We start from the raw sequence: 21,797 nt of genomic DNA, 5'->3' as shown, positions 1-21,797 counted from the left end.
AAAAACAGTGAGTACGATGACGAGTGAGTACAGGGGTAAGTCCACTACTCGTGAGTACAGTACTCATGAGTACACTACTCATGAGTATGAGTACTCATGAGTACAGTATTCATGAGTATGAGTACTCATGAGTTTGAGTACTCATAAGTACACAGTACTCACGAGTACACAGTACCCATGAGTACACAGTACTCACGAGTACACAGTACCCATGAGTACACAGCACTCATGAGTACACAGCACTCATGAGTACACAGCACTCATGAGTACTGTTTTTGCGAGTGCTTGCACTCTTGAGTTTATGCAGTCCTGAACACAGTAGTGCAAACAAGAAAACGGACGACAAAAGCTGCCTCCCGAAGACACGCAGAAAAACGCAGTTTACGGCCATGGCTGCACCGTTAAGCCCCGAGCCCCCCTGAGCCCGACCCGGCCTGAGAACAAGAGGAAACGCCAGAGGCAACGCGAGTGCTTATGTTCCGTTTCGCTTTCTCACATGTACTTGCCTTCGCGCAGTAAGTCGCCCAACGACAGTGCACCGCATCAGACTTTTTCTTCCTCTGTCCTGATTTATATATGTAACCTGTGTTTTTCTAATCAATTAAACAATTTATTTTTCTACTTAGTTTTTTATTCGAGCTACGACCTAGCTAACAGTGCAGATAAATTGATTATTCGTGAGTAATACAAATTGAGTACTCATGAATAGAGATTGAGTACTCATGAGTGCAGAATGAGTAGTACTCATGAGTGCAGAATGAGTAGCACTCATGAGTACAGAGTTAGTACTCATGAGTACAGATTCAGTACTCATGAGTACAGATTGAGTACGAATACTCGTGAGGACAAATGAGTTTGAGTACAAATGAGTACGATTACAAATGAGTATTTCATTAGTGAGTACGAGTGATTTTGTGAACAGACGAACTTTTTGAGTCTGAGTTTGATTGAGTACAGCGTGAATGAAAAAAATTCCCGCGCCTTCCCGCGAGGGGAACACGAGTAAATGCAAAGCATTGGGGCCTCAGTACTGGTTGAAGGCAGTGTTGCTTCCATCGCTTCTTCCGTGATGCTGGAGTAGCAGACACGAGTAAACGTGGGGGCGAGCGTCAACCAAGGAAGGAAGGAGCAACGCAGTGACTGAAGCACGAGCGACCGCTAGACGCTTTATATTTGCAGCGCGCGCAGTAGAGGGAGAGCAGTACGGGGGGGGGGGGAGAGCGCGCATGCGCAAGCAGCGCGCGCCCTTCCACGCCCCTCCGCGCTGCTATCACGCACCTGTTACGCCGAGACCGCGACGGAGCGAACAGGCTGACTACGACGCATGCGCGCGCCAGCTGCTGTTGAGAGAGAGGAGGGAAGGAAGAGAGGCGCACCTGCTGCGGACGCGGAGCTGTTGAACCCGTCCGACGCAGGAAGAGGCGAGCCTAAGAAATGCTCTGCATTTAAAAAAGTGTGATTGAGTTTGAGTGAGTTCTTTCTGTTTTGCCAACCTATGCCCTTACTGCGCCTTTTCAAAGCCACCGGCGTGTCTGATCGATTGTAAGGACGTTACGTGCATGCATAGTCCTTCGTTCGCCCAGTTGGTCAGGATGCCTGTTTTGTTCTATGGCTTCCTTACAGACAAGCTGTTAATGTATCGGTTTCCACACAGAAAAACCACGTAGAAGGAATTCTTTTCGTCTCCAGGGGTGGTGTTTTAGATTACCTTCTTGAAGAGCCCCTGGAGTGACGTTTTGACCGGTGTTTTTAAGCTCACCTGTCTATTGCTAGGATCCAGCATATGGTGTCCTGCGAGAGGCCAAACGTAGAACAATTTTCAGCGTATGAAACAAATCATAACAACAGGTCCTTGTGCCTGTTGCGGATCGGACACCTCGTTGCGGGTGCGCCACCAGGAAACGAAGCCGTGGGACCCCTGATCGAATGACCCTTTTAATGGCGATGACTTAGTTACAATGATGATGATACTCATGCCCTCGAGCCAGGAGCCACACCTTCTTCCTCGTCCTCGCAATTCCCAACATTCTCCCGGCCACAAAAGAGTGAAACGACGTCCACACGTAGCAAGCGGATCTTGGCGCTATCATTCGCGGTAAAAATCTAGCGTGCATGCCAGTTCCGTCTAGACCGTCCTTTTTTTCCGTTGGGTTTCCGTTCGCTTTGGTTCCTTGTTTTCTTTCAACGTATGCTGCTTAAAAAGGACGTTGCTTCTGACGTGTTCAGATCGTCATTGAAACAGCGCCTGTTGTGCTGACGGTTCCGGTAACCATTCATGTACTCGCGCACCGCTGAATCAGTTAGCGAAGCAGCTCCTCTCTGAAGCATAGAATGCGCCCTAACACTGTCTTCGCAATCACAATTCATAGGCTGTGACTCATTGCACACGTCGGCAACTTGTAAACTCTGGGGCGATGTCGACAATTGACTGAATTCTTTAAGAGTTGTATATCTGCGCTCACGCATCCGGCATCTGTTGTCTGGCTCCGGGTAACTCAGATGCTTGCTGGATAGCCTTTGACCCTGTAAGTCCACTTCCAAACCCTTATGTTCCCTTGCTTCCTTTCTTTCTGTGGTGTGCTGTGAGATGGATGCAGCACCTGGAGATAGGACAATAACGCTGCTGTGTAGACTCCATGCAGGGTCCCCTGTTGATTTGTCGTTGCGGGGCACTTGCGTACTAAGCACGCAAGACATTCGTGCCGTTGTCTGATCCGAAGGACTCGGTTCCCGTACAGGGCCTTGAAGCGTCCATCCGAGCGAGGTCTTCATAGCTGCTAAGCCTTGCACTTGATCGCTGCGAATGAAGTCCCCTGTCATTATTGTTCACAGCAGGTCAGATCCTACGAGCAGGTCGATGCCTTGGTCCTTACGTTTCTGGGGAACGGTACGTTCGTCAGCAAGTCTCAAGCCAAACTTCCTCAAACCAAACTGCCGAAAGCACCGTTCATTTCCGTTTTTGGGGCGTTCGAACAAATCGTTGGCACAGCAATTGCACGCACCACATGCTCGGCGTCGTCGAACTGGCTGCGTAGCCTCAGCTCCACTATTTTGCGCCGTCTTTCTTCCGAAGGAACAGCCGACGCAAATGAGTTTACAGTTAGGCTTGTCTCCCCCACAACCTTCAGTCCCAACTTCTCCACGAGGTCTTCCTTGAGAAACGTTCGCTGGCTGCCACTGTCTAAAATGTCTCGTATGTAACATGCTCCGTTGGGACCGATGATCCACGACCGGAAGGTCTGGAGGTAAATGTCCTCCCCCAACTGGCAGCTAGTGAGGGCAGGTGATGCTGACTTGGCGTCGTGCGTCTGCATCGGGGCTTTGCAGGTCGGCTCAGTGTGCGCCTCGTCTCTCTTTGCTTTGCATGCATAGTCTGGGTCGCACATGACGGTTGCGTGCCTCCCCTTGCAAGTCGTACACCTTATCTTTCGTCGGCACTCCTTTGATCGATGGCCCGTCATAGTGCATCGGTAGCACCGCCTAGCGTAAGATAGTCGTTTCTTCTTCTCTAAAATGCTCAGAGAAGCGTAGGATGCTTCAGTAGTGTGCTTTGGCGATTTGCAAAAGAAGCACTCGTTCCTTTCGGTCATCCCTGCTTGAGAGGCGTGCAGAACCGACGTTGAGTGGCCGCTACTTTGTAGAGGGTCACTCGATTCGGTAGGAGTCGACACTGGAGCGCATTGCTCTCTTGCCTCGAGCTCGATTTGCATGTATCTCAAGAGCTGCTCTAGCTTCTGTGAAGACGTTGTGGCACTGGTTGCCTCTACTGAAGCAGAAGGCGGCGCTCCCTGCGTATCACCTTGAAGACGTCCGTGGCGGTGGAATGCCAATACGATTTCCTTTGGCAACGCCTCCAGCAAAACGTCGTACAACATTGTCGAGAAGCTGCTCGTGGGAACGTCCAGTACGTTTAGGCAGCGGACATTCAGCGTAACACAGTGGTAAAGCCTGCGCAGCTCCTTGTCCTCCGAGTGATACGTCACGGGCCGTAGCTCGCGGAGGTTTCGAAAATGCCGCTGTATGATACGGTTCTTGTCGCCCAACCTGTCCTTCAGCAGCTGGACGGCACTTTTATAACAGGCCTCCGTTGTTGGCAGCCCGGCGATGGCAGCTGCTGCTTCACCCGACAGGTAGTTCCGGAGGTAATGAAACTTGTCGGTAGCGGTGAGAGCCCGGTTGGTGTGGACTGCGCCGTTGAACTGCTCCCAAAACGACATCTAGCTACATACGTCTCCATGAAAGGGCTGGATGGTGAGCATGGGCAGACGGGGTCCAGAGATCTGAGATGGAACCGTCGTTGGGGCCTGTGGCGTGCTAACTGCAGCGGAGGGGGCAGGTTGCGCCGTGTCGCTGACGCCGAGTTCCTCGAGCCGGTACGTAAGGCGAGTCAGAGCCTCGAGCGTCTGGTCGTTGTAATGGGCCGCCGACTCGTACTTCCTTTTCAGCTCCTCGACAGGAACCGCGTCCTCGACCTGGGCGTCGATCTTGCTAAGCTCCTCGCGGCTAGCCATGAGCTTGTACAACACCTTTCGGAGCGCGAGCCGGTCGTAGCTGCCACTCTCGTTCAGTGCTGTCGCCTCTGTCGAAATTTTCGTCGCTTGGGCTCGCCTTACAGCGCGTTTCGTGTTCAGCCGGTCCATCGTTCAGCGAAAAAGTCCGGCTTACTCGCTTGGTAGGCAGTCCGGTCCGCGCGTTGTCTCCCTGGGTGCGGTTCCGATGAGGACGAAGTTCTGTGGCGGCCGTTTTTCGGTGAAACTCGTCGTCGCCGTCACCCGTTGTCCACGTCGTTGGGAGCCGCTCGTTTTCCCTTGGGATTCGGCACCAAATGTTGCGGATTGGACACCTACTTGCTGGTGCGCCGCCAGGAAACGAAGCCGTGGGACCCCTGATCGAACGACCCTTTTAATGTCGATGACTTATTTAGTTAAAATGATGATGATACTCATGCCCTCGAGCCAGGAGCCACACCTTCTTCTTCTTCTTCGCAATTCCCAACAGGGCCTGCCTATTTTGATATAAGACAGCTTTCATCACCCCTACAAAATTGCCTGCCCAGCCATGCCGTGGTGTTTAGCGGTGAAGCCGACTTTAAGGAGATCGGTGTGAGGTTGGTGTCTGCAACCTGCACTTCCCACACTGTGTGCTTCACATTGAAGCACGGCCATCAACAGAGGGAATGTGGCGGCAGCCCCACGTTCTGCCCGACTCCACTACCGCCGCCTCTTTCCAGAATCGTGTACAGTGCTCGTCACGCGCGGTGTATCCCAGGGCCAGCAGATTGCGCAGCAATGCCGCTATCCTTTTGCAGGCAGCTTTGCGGCGCTCAAGAGCATGGGGCGCGGTTGGCGTAGCCACGCTGTACTAGAGCAATACTGTGTCTGCCCACAAATCATGTGTAACCTTAGTGTGCGGCGCAGTGATCGCGCCGCTGTCCTTACAATTCAACACACAGCGAAACCCCCAAATATCAAATCGCACCTTCGCTGGCATTCCGTCTTCCCGGGGTGGAAGACCCGAGCCTCTTCAAGGGCTTCCGCAGTGACGTTTCGCTCCGTGTCGTTTCGACACATGACCAGTCGCCCCTTTTGTATTCACGGTTAAGAAGGAGGAGGGGGGACGGGCGTGCACGCAAAGCCAGGCTTCACATTATCACTCCTGACATGCTGGAGGGAGACTTCAACTTAGACGTCCACAGCCCTATGCGACCTGACTGATGTCCTCCGTGATCGAGCGGTTGTGGTTAGTGTGTTACAGAGACAATGAGATGCCTACGACGCTGGAGGAAAACGGACAGCTCCATGTCTGTCGGCCAGAACAACACTAGTTTTTCCAAGTAATATTGCGTAGCATTCTTTGGCGAGTACCCCCCACAGCCAGGACCGTGTAACGCCTGCATTTTCACAAAATGGTAAAATTGGCGGAAGTGACACGTTTAAGCATTTTAATGTAGAAGATGGAGCTGATTGGTCAAACGTAACTTTAGAAAAACCGAGGAATATGGGGAAGGTGGATGTCACAAACTCGAGCGAACGACGCCAAAAAGTACCGTACAGCTGTTTTCATTTTATTGTACAACGCCTAATTCTTGTTATAGTCGTCCGCTCCATTCAGTTCGGTTCTATTCGCTCCGAGAAAACGCTGAAACTCTCTCGAACGAACAGGTGGTAACACGATCACTCGCCGGCTCGCCGGCAAGAAAATACCAAAATAAAAGCTCCGCCCCTCAGCTTTCACCAAAGCTTTGAGTCCTTTCAAGGGGCACGCGTCGCCTTGCCAGTGCTAAAGCGCGCGGATGATTCTAGAAGGGAGAAAGAGGGAAGCTGTTCGGCCGACAGCGGCGGGCCCGTTTTGTGTTGTGCCGTCTCTCTCCGCGACGGCGCAGTTATAAAAAAGAGACTCGCGCCGAAGCAAGTTAGCTACGTTTGGACGTCGTGATGTGACAACGGCAACTGCCAGTTTGTGCACCACACCATCGACGACCTGCGCCCTGGAGAACTAATTTAGATGAGCTATCAGCGAGGCGCTCCAGGCGCGACCTGGCTTTTCTGTTTAATTGTATTCACTCGAAGTTCGACTGCCCTTGCCTCGTAAGCTCTGTCCATCTGCGAGTGCCAAGCAGACTACTACGGCCGCATGGATGCTTTGATGTAGACAGATCAATGAGTTTGGCACCAGCCAGCCGGTGCCAGCTCACCTATAACAGTCTGTTTCTATCTCCTATAGGCGTTTTTTGCAGTGATTTGGTGCTGTTTAAGCGCTCTCTGAAATGTGTGATATTTTGAATACGCATGCTGTGGAGAGGTCGCTCCTGCACTTCTCTCCCTGCTCTCGTGTTTCCTCACATAGAGCGCTACCTTGCCCATGTTCGTACGTGTTCTCCTGTGCATACTCCAGACACGTCCTCCGAGCCTTTACCGTTCAAAAATATTTGTGTCTCCTTCGATAACACTACACTTTTGTATATATCTATCTGCACTTCCACATTTACCAATTTTTGATTTATACGCTGCCCATATTTGTACTGTTTGTATTCCTTGTATTCATGCATCTATGTATGTTGCGTGTTCGTATTCTTTGTACCTATGTAATAATAATAATAATATTTCCTTTATTTTCCATCCTTGGAGATGGGGGAGGCAAGGAAAAAAGCTGTACAATCATCCACGGCCAGGCCAGAGCGGCGGCGCGCGCCGCCTCCGCTCCAGCTAGGCCATGAATCAGCTTGACTTGCTCCCGCCCCCCCAACATATAAAATACAGTATAACATGTTCAATTTTCAGCAGTGTACAGCGTACAATAAACACACCGACAAAAAGAAAGGAGAAAACAAAAAAAAACGTGAAATGAACAATCAGCAGTCTTTGCAATAACATAAAGCGCGCAACAATCCCGGTTGCACGCGTTTTTTTACATAATACGAAATAAAAGAACAGTTGAGTACAGAAAAAAGAATATATACTGTTACAATAGGTAAGCACAGGAAAATACATGAAATAAAATCGGTAGCAATCACTTCGTTTGTAGGTTAAAGAAGGCACGCAATTCCTTGGCCGTTGCCCTTTCGATAACAATGGTGTTCGTATGGCAAAAATTTAGCAATTCCGGAAGTTTGTGTTTCAACATTTGGGTTCCATAGTTTGTTCTGCAGACGTCAATTTTCCAGATTTCATTTGTTCGAGTGAGATATGGGTTAATTTTTACGGTGAGAGAGGACAACTGTGTGAGAAAGTTTCTTTGTAGTTTAAGTTCTTTTTTATAAATTAAGGCTAAGCGATAGGAATATAAGTGATATATTTTCATTATATTATGCTTAAGAAAGAGCTCGGCGGAGGGATGGTCAAAAGAGACATTAGAGATATTTCTCAAAATCTTTTTTTGCAAGACATGAATTGTTTGTAGATTTGCGATTGTAGTATTGCCCCACACAAGATGGCAATAGTTAATATGCGAGTAAAATAACGAATTATACAGAATTTTTTTAACTTCAGTTGGCAGTACGGCCTTGTAAATGTAAGTCAATCCGACTATTCGCGATAATTTTGATTTTATATGGTTGATATGCTCGTCCCAAGTCATTTTTTCCGTGAAGATAACCCCGAGTGTTTTATAAGCAGTAACTAACTCTATGGCTGCATTGTTGTACTTAATACTATGGAAAGTAGATACATTTTTATTTTTTGGGCGAAAAAGAATAGCTTTAGTCTTATTTGTGTTTACTTTAAGGGCATTATACTCGGTCCATTTGCTTAGTTCAGCAAGGGTGTTGTTTGCTCTTGTAGCAAGACTAACAGGTGATGTATCAGAAAACAGTAATGTGGTGTCGTCACCATATATAATAAATTTTGTGGTTTTGTCTATGTTAACAATGTCGTTAATATATAACTTGAAGAGTAACGGGCCAAGAATACTACCTTGCGGGACGCCAGATGATAAAGGTTTAACTTCTGATGAATAGCCATTAAGGCTTACGTATTGACGTCGGCTTTCAAGGTAAGATTTTAGTAACATTAAACCAATACCGCGGAAACCGTACAATTCTAATTTCTTCAATAGTAGCGCGTGATTTAAGTAGTCAAATGCCTTTGTGTAATCTATATATATTCCTAGAGACACCTGTTCGTCTTCAAATGATTTTAGAATGAATTCCTTGTGTTCTAGTAAGGCTAACTCTGTAGAGCAGTTTTTCCGAAAGCCAAACTGTGCGGAGCTAAGTATGCTATATTTATCGCAAAAATTTTCCATTCTAGAAAGAATTACTTTCTCAAGTCCCTTTGAAAAGACGGGTAATATTGATACTGGTCTGTAATTTCCCATATCATTTTTACTTCCTTTTTTATGTACGACTGCTACCTTAGCAATTTGCATTCGTTTCGGAAACACTCCCTCTGATAGGCATAAGTTAAATATATGAGTTAGAAATGGGGTTATTATTTCTAGAACGTATTTAATGGGTTTGATAGTTATCCCATCCGCATCGCGGCTGGCACTGTTGCTCAGCCTTTGAAAGATAGCGGCCACTTCTGTGTCAGATACAGGATTTAGAAAAAAGCAGTCTCTGCTTATATGTTCGACAAAACTGAGCGCTCTACCATCGAATTCATCTGTGGTTATATTGACAAAATGATCATTAAATGCATTAGCTAAGTGTTTTCCTGTCAGTTCTTCATTGTTCAAAGTAATTTTATCAATCGCATTTGTGTGGGCAGTACGATTGAGAGTTTTATTTAGCGTTTTCCACGTTAAATCTGTTCTTGTTGCACATGCGGTAAACAGTTCATAAAAATAGTTATTTTTTGCCGATCTAATCTCTTTTGTTAGTTTGTTCCGGAAAGATTTGAAAACTTTTAATGACTCGGAATTCCGGTTTTTAAGAAATTTCCTATACAAGCTATCCCTTACTTTGATCTTGCTGAGTAATTCAGGACTAATCCAAGGCTTGCGGATTTTCTTACATGAGCGAAGTCGCTTATAGGGAAACGAGTCATTATATATGTTCAAAAAACTGTCCAGAAATAAATTGTAAGCGCTCTCTGCATCCGTTTGTTGCAATATCGTGCTTCCATCAAAGCGTTCTAATTTTTGTGCAAACTCGTTAAGGTTATTTGGCGTCATCTCCTGAAAAAATACTGGTGGTGCTTTTGTGTAACTGAACTTTTGTTTCTGTATGCATAAGTAAATCGCACTGTGATCACTAATATCCGTACATACCGCACCTGCCTTTAGAGAAGTGTGCATGTTCGTGATAAACAAGTCTAACAGAGTAGCGGATGAAAGGGTGATCCTAGTTGGACATGTTATAACATTGGTGCAACCATATGAGAGGATTAACTGTTCAAATTCGATCTTCATACTGGTGTCCGTTAACATGTTTATGTTAAAGTCTCCGCCTAAAATAATGTTGTATTTATTTTCACCTGCAAAAGTTAGTAGAGTCTCAAGAAAAGAAAAGAAATTTCTAACATTCCCATTCGGTGGACGGTATACAACCGCTAATATGCTTTCTTTTGTGTACAAAGACAAAATTTCGAAGTCAACGTTAACACAAGAGAAGTCTGATATAACGTCACACATGGCACCTTTTTTAACCATGAGGCATACACCCCCTCCGCGGCCGGCACTTCGATTCAGAAGAAAATTATTGTAATTCGAAAGACGCAGAACATTATCATCTCCGACGTACCAAGTTTCTGTTAACATAATCACGTCGAACACATCGTTGAACTGGTCAAAAAGTACTTCAAGCTGCGGTATCTTATTTCCGGCGGATTGCGTGTTTAAGTGAAGCAAGTTTAACGATTGTGCGCAGTCGCTACCGCAGACCTTGATAAACTCGGAAGGCATTGTGAAGTCCCCCATCGTCTTGATAGAGAGGAACTATCGTGGAAGGTGTAAGAGCGCAGCCGCCTTTACCTAATGTTATGTAATTCACTTTCGTTCCGCACCCTGATCGCCTTCTCTCCATCTTTCTTCCTCAGATACACTTTTCCGTTCGTGTGCCAGGCGTATTTGTACCCATGATTTTTAGCCCAAACTTTCGTTGTTGCTAATAGAAGCCTGTTTTTCTTTGTCAAATTTTCCATAATGTAACATGAGTCATCAGCGTCCCTCAGTTCGCTCTTTTTTTCCAAGAAGGAGATCCTTGTGGTTTGCTTCACGAATCTTACGATTATGCCTGGCACTCTATCTTTAGCAGACGGTAACCGGTGCACTGCTACAACATCAGTGTCGGCAAGCTGGGGAAGGTGTACTTTCTCCGCTACGGCATTGATCTTAGTCAAGAGGTCCTCATTTTCGGTAACAGGAAGGCCATGAAACTCAAGGTTAAGTTTTCTACTGTGCAGCTCAAGCTCGTGAAGTTCCTGAGCGATTTCGTCCGTTCTGTACGTTTTCTCCCGTTCTTCAATGGCCTCAACCCGGTGCTTCAACTGTTGCACCTCTTTGTCCTGTCTACAAATGTGAGCAAGAATTTCATCATACTTGCTGGACATCATGTCGACGGACTTCTCAATGTTTTCTACAGTGGTTTTAAGCGTCATGAGGCCTTCAAGCTTTTCGTTAACAGCTAGCATTAAGCTCGCTACATTTACATCTTGCTTCTTCGGGCTTTCGCCCTGACTGCCTTTCGACTTCTTTCCCTTGCATGTTTGGCACTGCCATGACTTTCACCATGGCTTGCCTTTAGACTTGTACGTACTTTCAGCAACGTTGGAGCATTTCCCGAAGTGATAGTTACGGTTACATCCCGCACACAGCAAACCTTCACCATCTTCACACTGGGCCTCACAACAAGGGCACTCTTCACATTGATCACTAGACATGGTAAAGATGAGGTATTCGTTAAGACTGGACAGTCACTAATCATAAAAGCAAAGCAGCAGCGACAGCAGAATCATACTTTGCTTAACTGGTCAAAAACATTCACAGAAATTACAGACCAACCTGCGAGAGCACGATGCGCGCAGATTAGCTTGGGCCGGCACGTTTCCGCTGCCGCTGCTGCTGCCAAAATGGTCCAGCGATGGATGCGTCGCTTTTTTATAGCGATGCCGGGAGGCCCCTTGATGTCGCTGGCGTCAGTGGTGGGCACGTTGTCCTGACGATGCTCTTGCAAATTTCAATTCGCTGTCGCAGAAAGCTGTCCGGTGCTCCAGGTTGATCGTCCGTCCGTTCAGCTGTTTTCTGCGCCAACCTGCGAGAGCACGATGCGCGCAGATTAGCTTGGGCCGGCACGTTTCCGCTGCCGCTGCTGCTGCCAATATGGTCCAGCGATGGATGCGTCGCTTTTTTATAGCGATGCCGGGAGGCCCCTTGATGTCGCTGGCGTCAGTGGTGGGCACGTTGTCCTGACGATGCTCTTGCAAATTTCAATTCGCTGTCGCAGAAAGCTGTCCGGTGCTCCAGGTTGATCGTCCATCCGTTCAGCTGTTTTCTGCGCCAACCTGCGAGAGCACGATGCGCGCAGATTAGCTTGGGCCGGCACGTTTCCGCTGCCGCTGCTGCTGCCAAAATGGTCCAGCGATGGATGCGTCGCTTTTTTATAGCGATGCCGGGAGGCCCCTTGATGTCGCTGGCGTCAGTGGTGGGCACGTTGTCCTGACGATGCTCTTGCAAATTTCAATTCGCTGTCGCAGAAAGCTGTCCGGTGCTCCAGGTTGATCGTCCGTCCGTTCAGCTGTTTTCTGCGCCAACCTGCGAGAGCACGATGCGCGCAGATTAGCTTGGGCCGGCACGTTTCCGCTGCCGCTGCTGCTGCCAAAATGCGGTGCATCACCCGAGAAGGCCCTGTGCTGTTGGTGAGCACTTCAAATAAATAAATAAATAAACGTACTCCCGGGCCTCCAATCACCGTGATCGTCTCGACCGGCCTGGCCTACAACGAGGCCACGCTTCCCAGTTTGTCGAATCGCGTCCGACAGAGGTGCATCGTCCGGCCCGGTCGGTGAATATTGTGGGACTCAGTCGCTCATATGCATGGAACTGTTCGTTTTTTTTTTCTTTTTAGCTGACTGCTCCACTTCGTAATATCCATTTGTTAACGCTTCTAATCGAATCATTTTGTCTAATTTTGAACTGTTTCTTGTATTTGAATTCAATCTAAGTTGTCTGTCATTAACGATTCGTTACCTCGTACTTGTGCAGTGTTTTGCCGGTCTAAATATAAATCTTTGTACCGTTTTCGTGCAAGGCTCTGGCTTATTCTCACCGCTCTGGTCAAGGAAAGCCGCACATCAGACGGCCACCCCCTTCGTCACCTGTGCCCTGTAGATTCGGTGGGGTTGTGGGCGCGCTTGAATCGACTCCCGATATCTTCTGACCGTGCACTCTATTACAGGGCTGTTGAAGAGCTTTTCAAGAAAATTTTGTTGGGGGCATTACGTTATGAATTTCCTGATCCTGAATTCGAAAAACATGCTTATTTTATGTGTAAGTACACCCAAACCATCTTTTTTCGTCAAAACAAATGACCCCTGCCCGCGGGTGCGGTGAGAGCCCTGGCTGCCTTTCGCGATTGGCTGGCGGCAGATGACGTCATATTCGGAAGTGCCGGTGCTGCGGGTAGTCGGGGCCGCTGGGCCTGAAGATCTCATTCTGTTCCAGTTCAGATACGGGTTAGCAGGCCCTCTGGGGAATGGAGGGCTCACACAATCTTTCCTTAAAATAGGAGAGCCTGAGGGAAGTATAAACGCAACAGGTTCGCTCGCGGCGAGCTTTAGAAAGGGTTCACCCTCGACGACTCATGGCCGACTTGTTTCTCGGGTGCAGGGGAGTTGCGCAGATATTGGTTCGCCGCTTTCATTACCAGCGCTAGTCACAATTCCCAGCACAAATTTCCAACCCACCATCATCCCCATCCTCGAATGCGGAACTTTGTTTCCACATTTGGACAGGCGGCAACAAGCTTTGAGCAGCGGCCTGCGATGCGCACAGGCAGCGCGGCCGCCGCTTGTCGCCGCGTCGCGCAGAGGTGCTGGTGCCGTGTCGCTGCTCGGCCGGTCAGCGGAACGTGCCATTGCTGCACATACGCATGCTTTATAATAGGCCAGCCGAACGTTGGTTGCACCCCAAAAGGTAGCGGAACCCAAGCACAGCACGCTGGTCTACGACGAGCTTTAGAACGCCTTCCCCAACAGCTCCAGCCGGCTCAGGTTGCACGGATCGCCGCTGATGTTGGGAACTTTAGGCTTAGCACCAAGGGAGCTAGTTGGTCGCCGCTATCTCTACAATTGCGAATGACTATACTTAACACAGTTTTTCCCCACGTGGTCATCCCCTTTCTCGCACGTGGAACCTTATTCCTACGTTGATAGTCATTCTAGCGATCGGTGCTGTGCTCATACTTGCGCGCAGGTAACGCCATCCATTGGCCTCTCGCCGCATCTCGTGCTCGGGCAGGTGAGTTTGCTGCCGTCGACGAGCCTCCGCGACCGGTCCGCGCTCCGCATCGCGATACAAATTCGATCACCTCTTTCGAAATCACCTTGGATGACAATCCCTAGCACAATTTTTCACCACACTATCATCCTCTCTTGCACGCTTACCTTGCTTTTCGCGAAGGACTTGATTCTGGACGGCAGCGAAGGACGGTCGCTGCCGCGGCATGTGTGGTGCGAGCCGTTTCGTGCGCCGTACGGCGATGCACGACCGGCGAGTGTGCATGCTGAGTGTGCGTTTTCTGAGCGCTTGCGCGCGCAGAAAACGCTTTATGTTTCTGCTTGCTTGATTTCTTCTTAAAATCTAGCTATTCAGCTAAACTGTCGTCACAGCCAACAACGTTGATCGGGAAAACGTAAGCCCAGAGCGCTGTGGTTCCACAAATTTTCTAATTCCCTTATAATAATGGAACAGGAACTTTGGGTACCTCCGTATTTGTTTTATCCCGCTGCTTCGCGTGCGAAGCACAGAGCACCCGACGACACGGCCTGCCTCGCGACTGCTCGTGAAGGCAATGTAGTAGCCACGGGCGCTCGGGTAGGAAATCTGTGGTATCTAGGAGTCGCTTTAGGGAATCATGCAGTAGCATTACGGTTAAAAATCGACGCGGAAGCAACTCTAGACAATAATGATTAATAAATTTCAGATTACACGCCTGCTTAATTCGGAACTTCGCCCAGAAAACTGGGACGCAGCGAATCGGCGGCCCACTTTGCTGGCCGTCTCCCGAATATCACTGTACTTCCTGTCGCTGCCACTCAGTTTATCGCTTTTCCGGCGAATCGGCAGGGAGCGGTGGGCGGGGCGTAGGGTGAATTTTAACGAAGAATACCGCTGTCCCCAAGCTAAATGTGACAAAAAAAAAACTTTACAGGCATGAATTGACCAATGTAATAATGAAAAATGTAGTTTTGCCCGGTTTTAAAAGCACTACAGTAGCCCTTTAAGGAGACGATGACAGTCGAGGAGTAAACTTTATTCGCACCCGCCTAGCGGGGAGTTTCCTCTAGTCCGGGATACCCTGGTCCGCGTTGGCCAGCAGGGCCCTCTCCACCAGGCTACGGCAGGGGGAGATGTCGGCGCTGGTCAGCCGTGTTACCCACTGCTAGTAAGTAGGTTGGGGATCAGGAGTAAGGGACGGGGTCTGCTGACACCCCCAACCAGATGGTTTAGGCTGCCAGGCTGGGGGCAGTATTTCTGAGAAGCGGAGCAGAGGGTGGGGTACATTGCATGGAGCAGGGTATAGGGAGGGACGAAGAGTTGCTTTGTAGTCGTCGGAATATTGTAGCTTCGGTTGCGGTTAAATGTGGCTGGGGTGCTGGGTGCTATTGGCGCCTGTGCCGGTATACTGGGCGAGTGTGTCGGCGTATTTTCGCAGTGTCGTACGCTTGAGGATGTCGCCAGCTGTTAGGTTATCTCCCTCTTTGCAAACGGCCCGGTGTGTGTAAGCGCGGGCAGCGGCGTGGGCCGACTCATTTGCTTTGAGGGACTGGTGGCCAGGCGACCACACAATGTGTAGTTCTGGAAGATGTTTAATTTGTCTGATAATAGCTAATGCTGGTAGGGATTGCCTGACTGAACACATGTGCAGCGTGGGAGTCGGCCAGTGTAACTCTATATTCTTCTCAAGTGGTGGCGGTTAGGATGATAGCAACTTCTTCGGCTTTTTCTAAGTATTTTGTAAGGGTCGTGACTGCAGTCAGTTCTTTGCCGCTTGCGTCTAACACGCTTGGAACGTGGGCAGATTTGTGGGGATATGGATATGCGTCTGCATAGCAAGGAAAGCGGAGGGGATCATAGGCTTCTGGATTGCTGGTTCCCTAGCTTTCCCTCGTGCCTTGTTACTTTTAGGATGTGTGTTACGTGTAATCGGTGCCGTGTATTGTCGAATTGCCACGAAAATGCCTCTCTCCTCGTCTTGCTGTTGTGGGGCTCGCCATTCCGAGATCGAAATACAAACAAGTGACCTTCCACTCGATAACGAAGCATGGCGCAGTCCAAGGACGGTATGATCCAATACATGTCTGTAATTTGCCATTAAGCGACTGCCAAGTTAATGTGCTGAAGGAAGTGGGAAATATTAGCGTTTCAGTCAAGCGGGCAATTATAGGGCGGCCTGTTTCCGTCCCGTGCAAGCCCATGTATTGACAGCAGGTGCTTCAAACACAAATCTGTCCCGCTTATAAAACAATTTCGAACTAGGTAATGACGAAAGGTAGGTGAAAATAAATCGGCGTTATGTTGTGCTATGTTATGAAAATAAATCGGCGTGTCAGCGGCTAATTATTGTAAACTTTGTTTTGGCATAATTTCGACGAAACAAAGGTTACAGCAGTTTTCTGTAACCGCACTACTTGCGTACACGACCATGTATCGGCAGTGTACGGGAATTGTGTGACGTTTACAACTGCACTGCGAACTATTTAATAATGAAAAAACTCCCACCTCCCCTCGCGGGAACCCCTGTGTAGATGCGATGCATATGCGGAGCAGCGAAGGGACCGCGTTTTATAGCGCGCATAACATTGAGGGGACTGCATAAGCCGGTCCCAGTCGATGACGACGTTGGCGTACTTGTAAAGCGGCGTGGACTCTAGGTGCTTGAGCCAAGCGTGGATGTTGCTTCGCCGGAGAACGGCACACCACTTATATGCGCAGCGCGCCCGAAGGAGAGGAAACCGCGGAAGAGAGAGCACTGCCCATGCGCCGGCCCCAGCGCGTCTGCCGCGGCTGTGACGCAACACAATCCAACACAATCCACTTTAATCCAATCCAATCCAAATCCAATCCAAACCAAGCGAAGCCAAGCCAATCCAATCCAACCCAAGCCAAGAATGCAATCCAATGCCCCTCGCGAGAGAGTGTTCGCTATCGGAGAGGAGAGGGGGTGAGCGGCGGGGAGCGCAGCTGGCGCAGCGAGGAGAATGGGGGAGGGGCGGACAACACCGACGACGACGACGACGACGACTGCGCCGGAGGGACAAGGCGAGTGAATCAGATGCTCCGCATCTAAAAGTAAATGTAACTCAGCCTCATGATAGAGCCCTCCTAGCCGCAAATTGTCATAATATTTGTTTTGACGTAATTTTGATAAAACATGTGGTACAGCGGTTCCATTTACTCCGAATTTGCCGCATACGCTGTATGTGAAACCGAGACACACAACTTCGCTGTAGAAAATTGTGAACATGGACCAACCGCGTGAGGCCATGAATTTGCACGTATATACGTAAGTTGTGAACTCCACGAATTAAGTTATAACCAGTCGAGATAATTTTTCAAATGGTTCTTTGCTAAACTAGCTATGCCAGCGCTTAAAAATGGCGTCACCGCCCCCCCCCCCCCCGGCGGACGTTTTGGTAGACGCCTCCTCTGCAGACTACGTTTAGTGGGCGCGAGTGCAACGGTGCGTCCGTGCGTGCCTGCGTGCGTGTGTGTGTGTGTGTGTGTGTGTGTGTGTGCGTGTGTGTTGTGGGTGGGTGGGTGTTGCGCTGAGGACATCACTTCTGAGGCTGGAAGCGATGAACCTCTCGCTGGCAGTAACGACGAGCAGGCCCGAAGAAGGACTTCTGTTAGAGAAGGGGATTCCGCCTGTGTCTTGTTTAGCTTTGAAGAAGGCCCAAACGAGGCGTTCCGTTACATTCGCTCGTTAGAACGATAATTGCTTGCTGTCGCCTTCAACGACAAAAAGTATTGAATTGTTGACAGCTTTGGTGCGTCGCGACCACAGGTTGCAGTGGTTCCTCACTTTTGATCTTTCGAACTTTCATTATTCCAACTTGCGGCTCGAATTATCGAGCTCTTACTGCACGAGATAAACCCGGAAAATATAAAAAGGAACATAAAAAAAATATTAATATGTATTTTGTACACCGCCCTGACAAAACAAACACAAAAATACATTGAAAAGGAACGATACAAAACGAATTAAACAGCAGTAAAAAAAGCGAGAGGGCACTATGCCTTGCGTATCACTCTCGACACCTTTCGTCCTCTTGATACCTTGATGAAGCTTGATACCTTTCGTCATCTTCTTTCACTGCATGCAGCTACAGTGCTCATCCTTCTTTACAGAGTGCCAGGGCAATAAATTTTGTCCGTGGTTTTGCGTTTGTGGTTTCCTTAGCACTATCTCAGCCGCTTTCCTCCCCGCCTACATATTAATGTCTTTCTTCCAGTTTCAATCACCCTTAGACGTTCCTATGCGTACGGTAGCCAACCGGAGTCTTGTCTGGTTAAGCTCCCTGCGACCTGTGCACTCTGTTTTGCAATGTTTTTTTTCTCATCGGAACCATTTGGCAGCGATGTCCGCAATATCCTAAAATTCTTTCCGGGTGACGTCAGAATAACCGCTTAATTGCGAGGAGTTTTTTTGGTGTGCTTATTACACAGCGCGACAAACCTCTTCGTGGCGCTATTTTCCCACACATATGATCGCGTGTTCTCGTATGCCAAAAGGAGGGAGTCAGATAAACATTTATTGTGCAGGGTTTGAATATTATTTCAACGCTCTCACACCACTTTAACTGCCAAAGAACTATTTGTTAGGCCTCAAAGTTTCGTCAGTGCGCCGATTATAGCGATCACGTGGCGAACGTTGTAACGTAGGCAAAACCTACGCAGTTGTGTTGAAGGAAAAACAAGTTTATTTGAGGGAACTTGTGCTCCGTACCTCCACGGCAAAGTCGCCAGTTCCTGTTATGCATAGAACTTGTCAGAGACATTCTTTTCTCCTGTATGCAAGAGGACGTATACGACCAGCGCAGCTGTGGCGTGAGTGCCGTGGAAAGAAGGACTTTTCCGCGCGGCGTGGACGCACCTTTCTTCAGCACAGGCGGAGAACGAGTTATCGTCGCTCGGGGCGCGCGCACTGCACCAACTCTTATTGACAGGTAAAAAATCCTCACTCATGTTTTCCAAGACGCTCCAGTTGATGCGAAGATGAGTTTATAAAATGGGGCACAGATCGGGTCTACCAGCCAACGCTTCTTTCGCGCCGTGCGAGACAAGAAACTCCGAACGCGGCTGAAGAGGGGGAGGCCGGTTTTCACTCACGGAGCGAAGTGTAGCTGGCTCGGCGAACGCGCGCTATGAATCATGGGAGGCCGCCGTCGCCAGCCCCGACGTACAGATCCAAAAGGACCTAATCAGCCGGGCGAAGACGGCAGCAGAAGCCACTGGAGCCCTTGACAAAGGGTTCCACCTATGATTCTTTCATCCTTTTCTCCCCTTCCCCTTTCCTCCATCTTTCCTTCAATAAAGTTCATTCAGTCAGTCAGATTTCCAAGCGTTTCCTGCGCGGCGGCGAGCGCGACGGTGGAAACCATTCCGTCGGCGTTGTCGTCTGCTTTAGCGACGGTTGTTTTAAGCCTGTTCTTGCGCATCTTCACGTCCTTTGTGCGCTTCCTTCGTACGGCTGCATTAACTTCTTCGAAAGCACCTCTTCGGTAACCCGGACCCGACGGAACTATGTGATGGTACGGAAAAACACGTTAAGGATTCGTTTGCAGGGCGGGTAAACAAAATGTAGAGAACATACACACACCTGGCCGCTAGAGAAATGCTACCTTTCGCGCACTGCTTGCCACGATTGGGACTCCGTTTTTAAAAGTGGTGAATACCAATTAGGTTGTGTTACAACTGGCATTAAAATAGGCGAATGGAGCAACTGGCCCTAATAAATGACGATTATAAAAGTTCCCTCAGCTTTCTCGCAATTCTCAAACTTACTAAAGTAACTAGTGTAAATCGGTACAAATGGGAATCACTTATCTCACATGCAGAATAGTTTCGTTGTATGCGCTTGTGTCGCGCGGTGCAGTAGCCCCGAACTAGCACATCAGCATGGCCTGTTTCGAAAGACGCTCCTGTTCCTTTTCTTTCTGCCTATATATACCCACGGGTAGGTTACAGCGACGGCGTCCGCCGCTCTTGCCCGGCCGTGGCCGACGCTACTGCGTTCGGGATACCGCCCCCCTCCCACCGCCCCCCGCGCATTCCGAGGTAATGGCTGGCCGAATCTCTGATTTCCCTCTTTGTAGAGCCACGTATGTGAGTTCAAGTGACGTCGCATGGGAAATTGTTGCGGGTGTCCTTTAAAGCTTTGTTTTTCCATCCCCTTCGCAGCGTGGATGGGAGCAAATTTTTTTGCTCTGCATGACAATTCTCCTCGTTTTAAGGCGAGTTCCTGTAATATTAGTAGTGCGTGTTTGCAGTCCACCAGCCTCAACCTGTAACCAGGCATCCTTGGTCGAATTGAATGACTATGACCGGGCAGATAGAGAAAGCGGCACGATCCGACAAAACCGTACCCCGTATCTGCTCTCAGAATCCGCCAAGCCCACGCGACACGGTGGTGTCGTCACCGACCAGGTACGACACCGGACGTGTCAGCGGTGTCACTCCTTATTTCGCCGCACTCACGGGTGGGCTTAGTTTAGCTGCTGTCTTTACGCAGCGACTTTTTTTCTGAAAAGCGTAGTAACAACCTATTTAATGCCCATTTTAGTTTAAAACAACCAGGATAGGCTCGTTTATGTAGTCTTTCTCAAAATTTTCTAGGCCACGTGAAAGGTTTCTCTACCACAAAACTTCATAGCGTAAGCTTAACGTTTAGTTGTGACCAAAATATTTTCTGACATCAAGAAAGAAAGGTGCTTTCTCTAGCTTACGGGTATAACATATTTCAGCCTCGCTCGAGAGGTAAGGTTTTTCTGTGAAATTTCTGCGGCCTAAGTGCTTTCCCCATGGCCTAGAAAATTTTGACAAAGCCGCTCTTGCTGTTTGTCTGGAAAGGGAAGAAGAGTTACTTTGCGCTCAGCGATGTAGAAATACCTTGATCGGGCCACTGGTGCCCGGAGCAAAATAAAAGGTTTGGAGGACAAGAACATGCGTCTTTGTCAGTCGAAACTTTGACACGGCACCAGACTGAGGCCGCTACATTTTCCAAACATTTTTCTCTTGTTTGCCCACTGTTAAAGAACCGAGGCGAGGACCGCGGGACGTGAGCGAATGTTTAATGGCGGATGGATCATTACAATGACGGTGATAGTAGGAGGCAGCTGCCAAGCTACCTCTTCTTCCTCTAATATTTTTTACATCCTCCCGGCCGCGGAATAAATGTAGGAAGACGTTTGACATAACGCCTAAAGTTCACTTGTCAGCAGTCATCCATTGCTTCTGCCTTTGGAGTAGACAACAGCCAAGCCTTTTAGTCCAAGTTCTTGTGAGTGGTCCATTGTGACCCCGATCGATGTCATGCCCGTATTAGCCGCATCAGAGTATTCTATACTTATGCTTCCAACGATGCTTGGAGCGTCTGTGGAACCAGCGCATTGATGAATCCGACCAGAATAGGTTGCTCGTCTGGACCGTCTTCCGTCCTGGATAACGACATTGTAGTGTCCGTCCAAACTTCGTGTGACATGAGCCTGGGGTTGCCTGTCGTGTCTTAGAAGAATTCAGGTGTAGGCTGCGTCTTTTGATGTGTTTACCGATTTTTCTATGTAAGGCTTGTCCTTTCTTTCTTGACTTTCGGATCAATCGGCAGGTTATCATGCATTTCGGTAGATCTTCATTTAGGACACGCGTACACGCTTGTCGTAGGTCCTTCCGGCTTCGCTGTTTTCGCCGTCTTTGTTTTGGGGTCGGGGCTATCAAATCCTCAACTTTGGCCTCGGCAAAGAGAATCAATTCTGTACTAGTGCTACCGCGATGTCGACATAAATTTGAACGCTTGGTTGACGAGTCTGGGGCTGCGTGGATGTGTCGGCTCATAATAGGGGGTTTGCGGTCAACGCTTTCGGCATGCAGGTCTTCATGAGGTTGTCCGTTGCGCATTGTGCTTCTTTTCGCCTCATGAAGAC

At 48.8% G+C, this 21,797-nt stretch overlaps 1 protein-coding gene across 1 annotated transcript in view; it reads right to left on the bottom strand.

Annotated features, from left to right (window-relative positions):
• Positions 1 to 14,938: 14,938 nt before the first annotated feature.
• The window catches only part of LOC144160812 (uncharacterized), a 28,648-nt gene continuing 21,789 nt past the window's right edge, over positions 14,939 to 21,797 (bottom strand). The window contains exon 6 of the mRNA XM_077691966.1: positions 14,939 to 14,990. Within this exon, the coding sequence (XP_077548092.1) occupies positions 14,939 to 14,990 (52 nt within the window). The remainder of the gene's footprint in view (positions 14,991 to 21,797) is intronic.

This window comes from Haemaphysalis longicornis, unplaced genomic scaffold (assembly GCF_048455015.1).
Source record: "Haemaphysalis longicornis isolate Haplotype H1 unplaced genomic scaffold, Haemaphysalis longicornis Haplotype H1 scaffold_11, whole genome shotgun sequence".
Classification (NCBI taxonomy): domain Eukaryota; kingdom Metazoa; phylum Arthropoda; class Arachnida; order Ixodida; family Ixodidae; genus Haemaphysalis; species Haemaphysalis longicornis.
The sequence above is the reverse complement of the archived record's forward strand: the minus strand, read 5'-3'. Positions and strand labels throughout refer to the sequence as shown.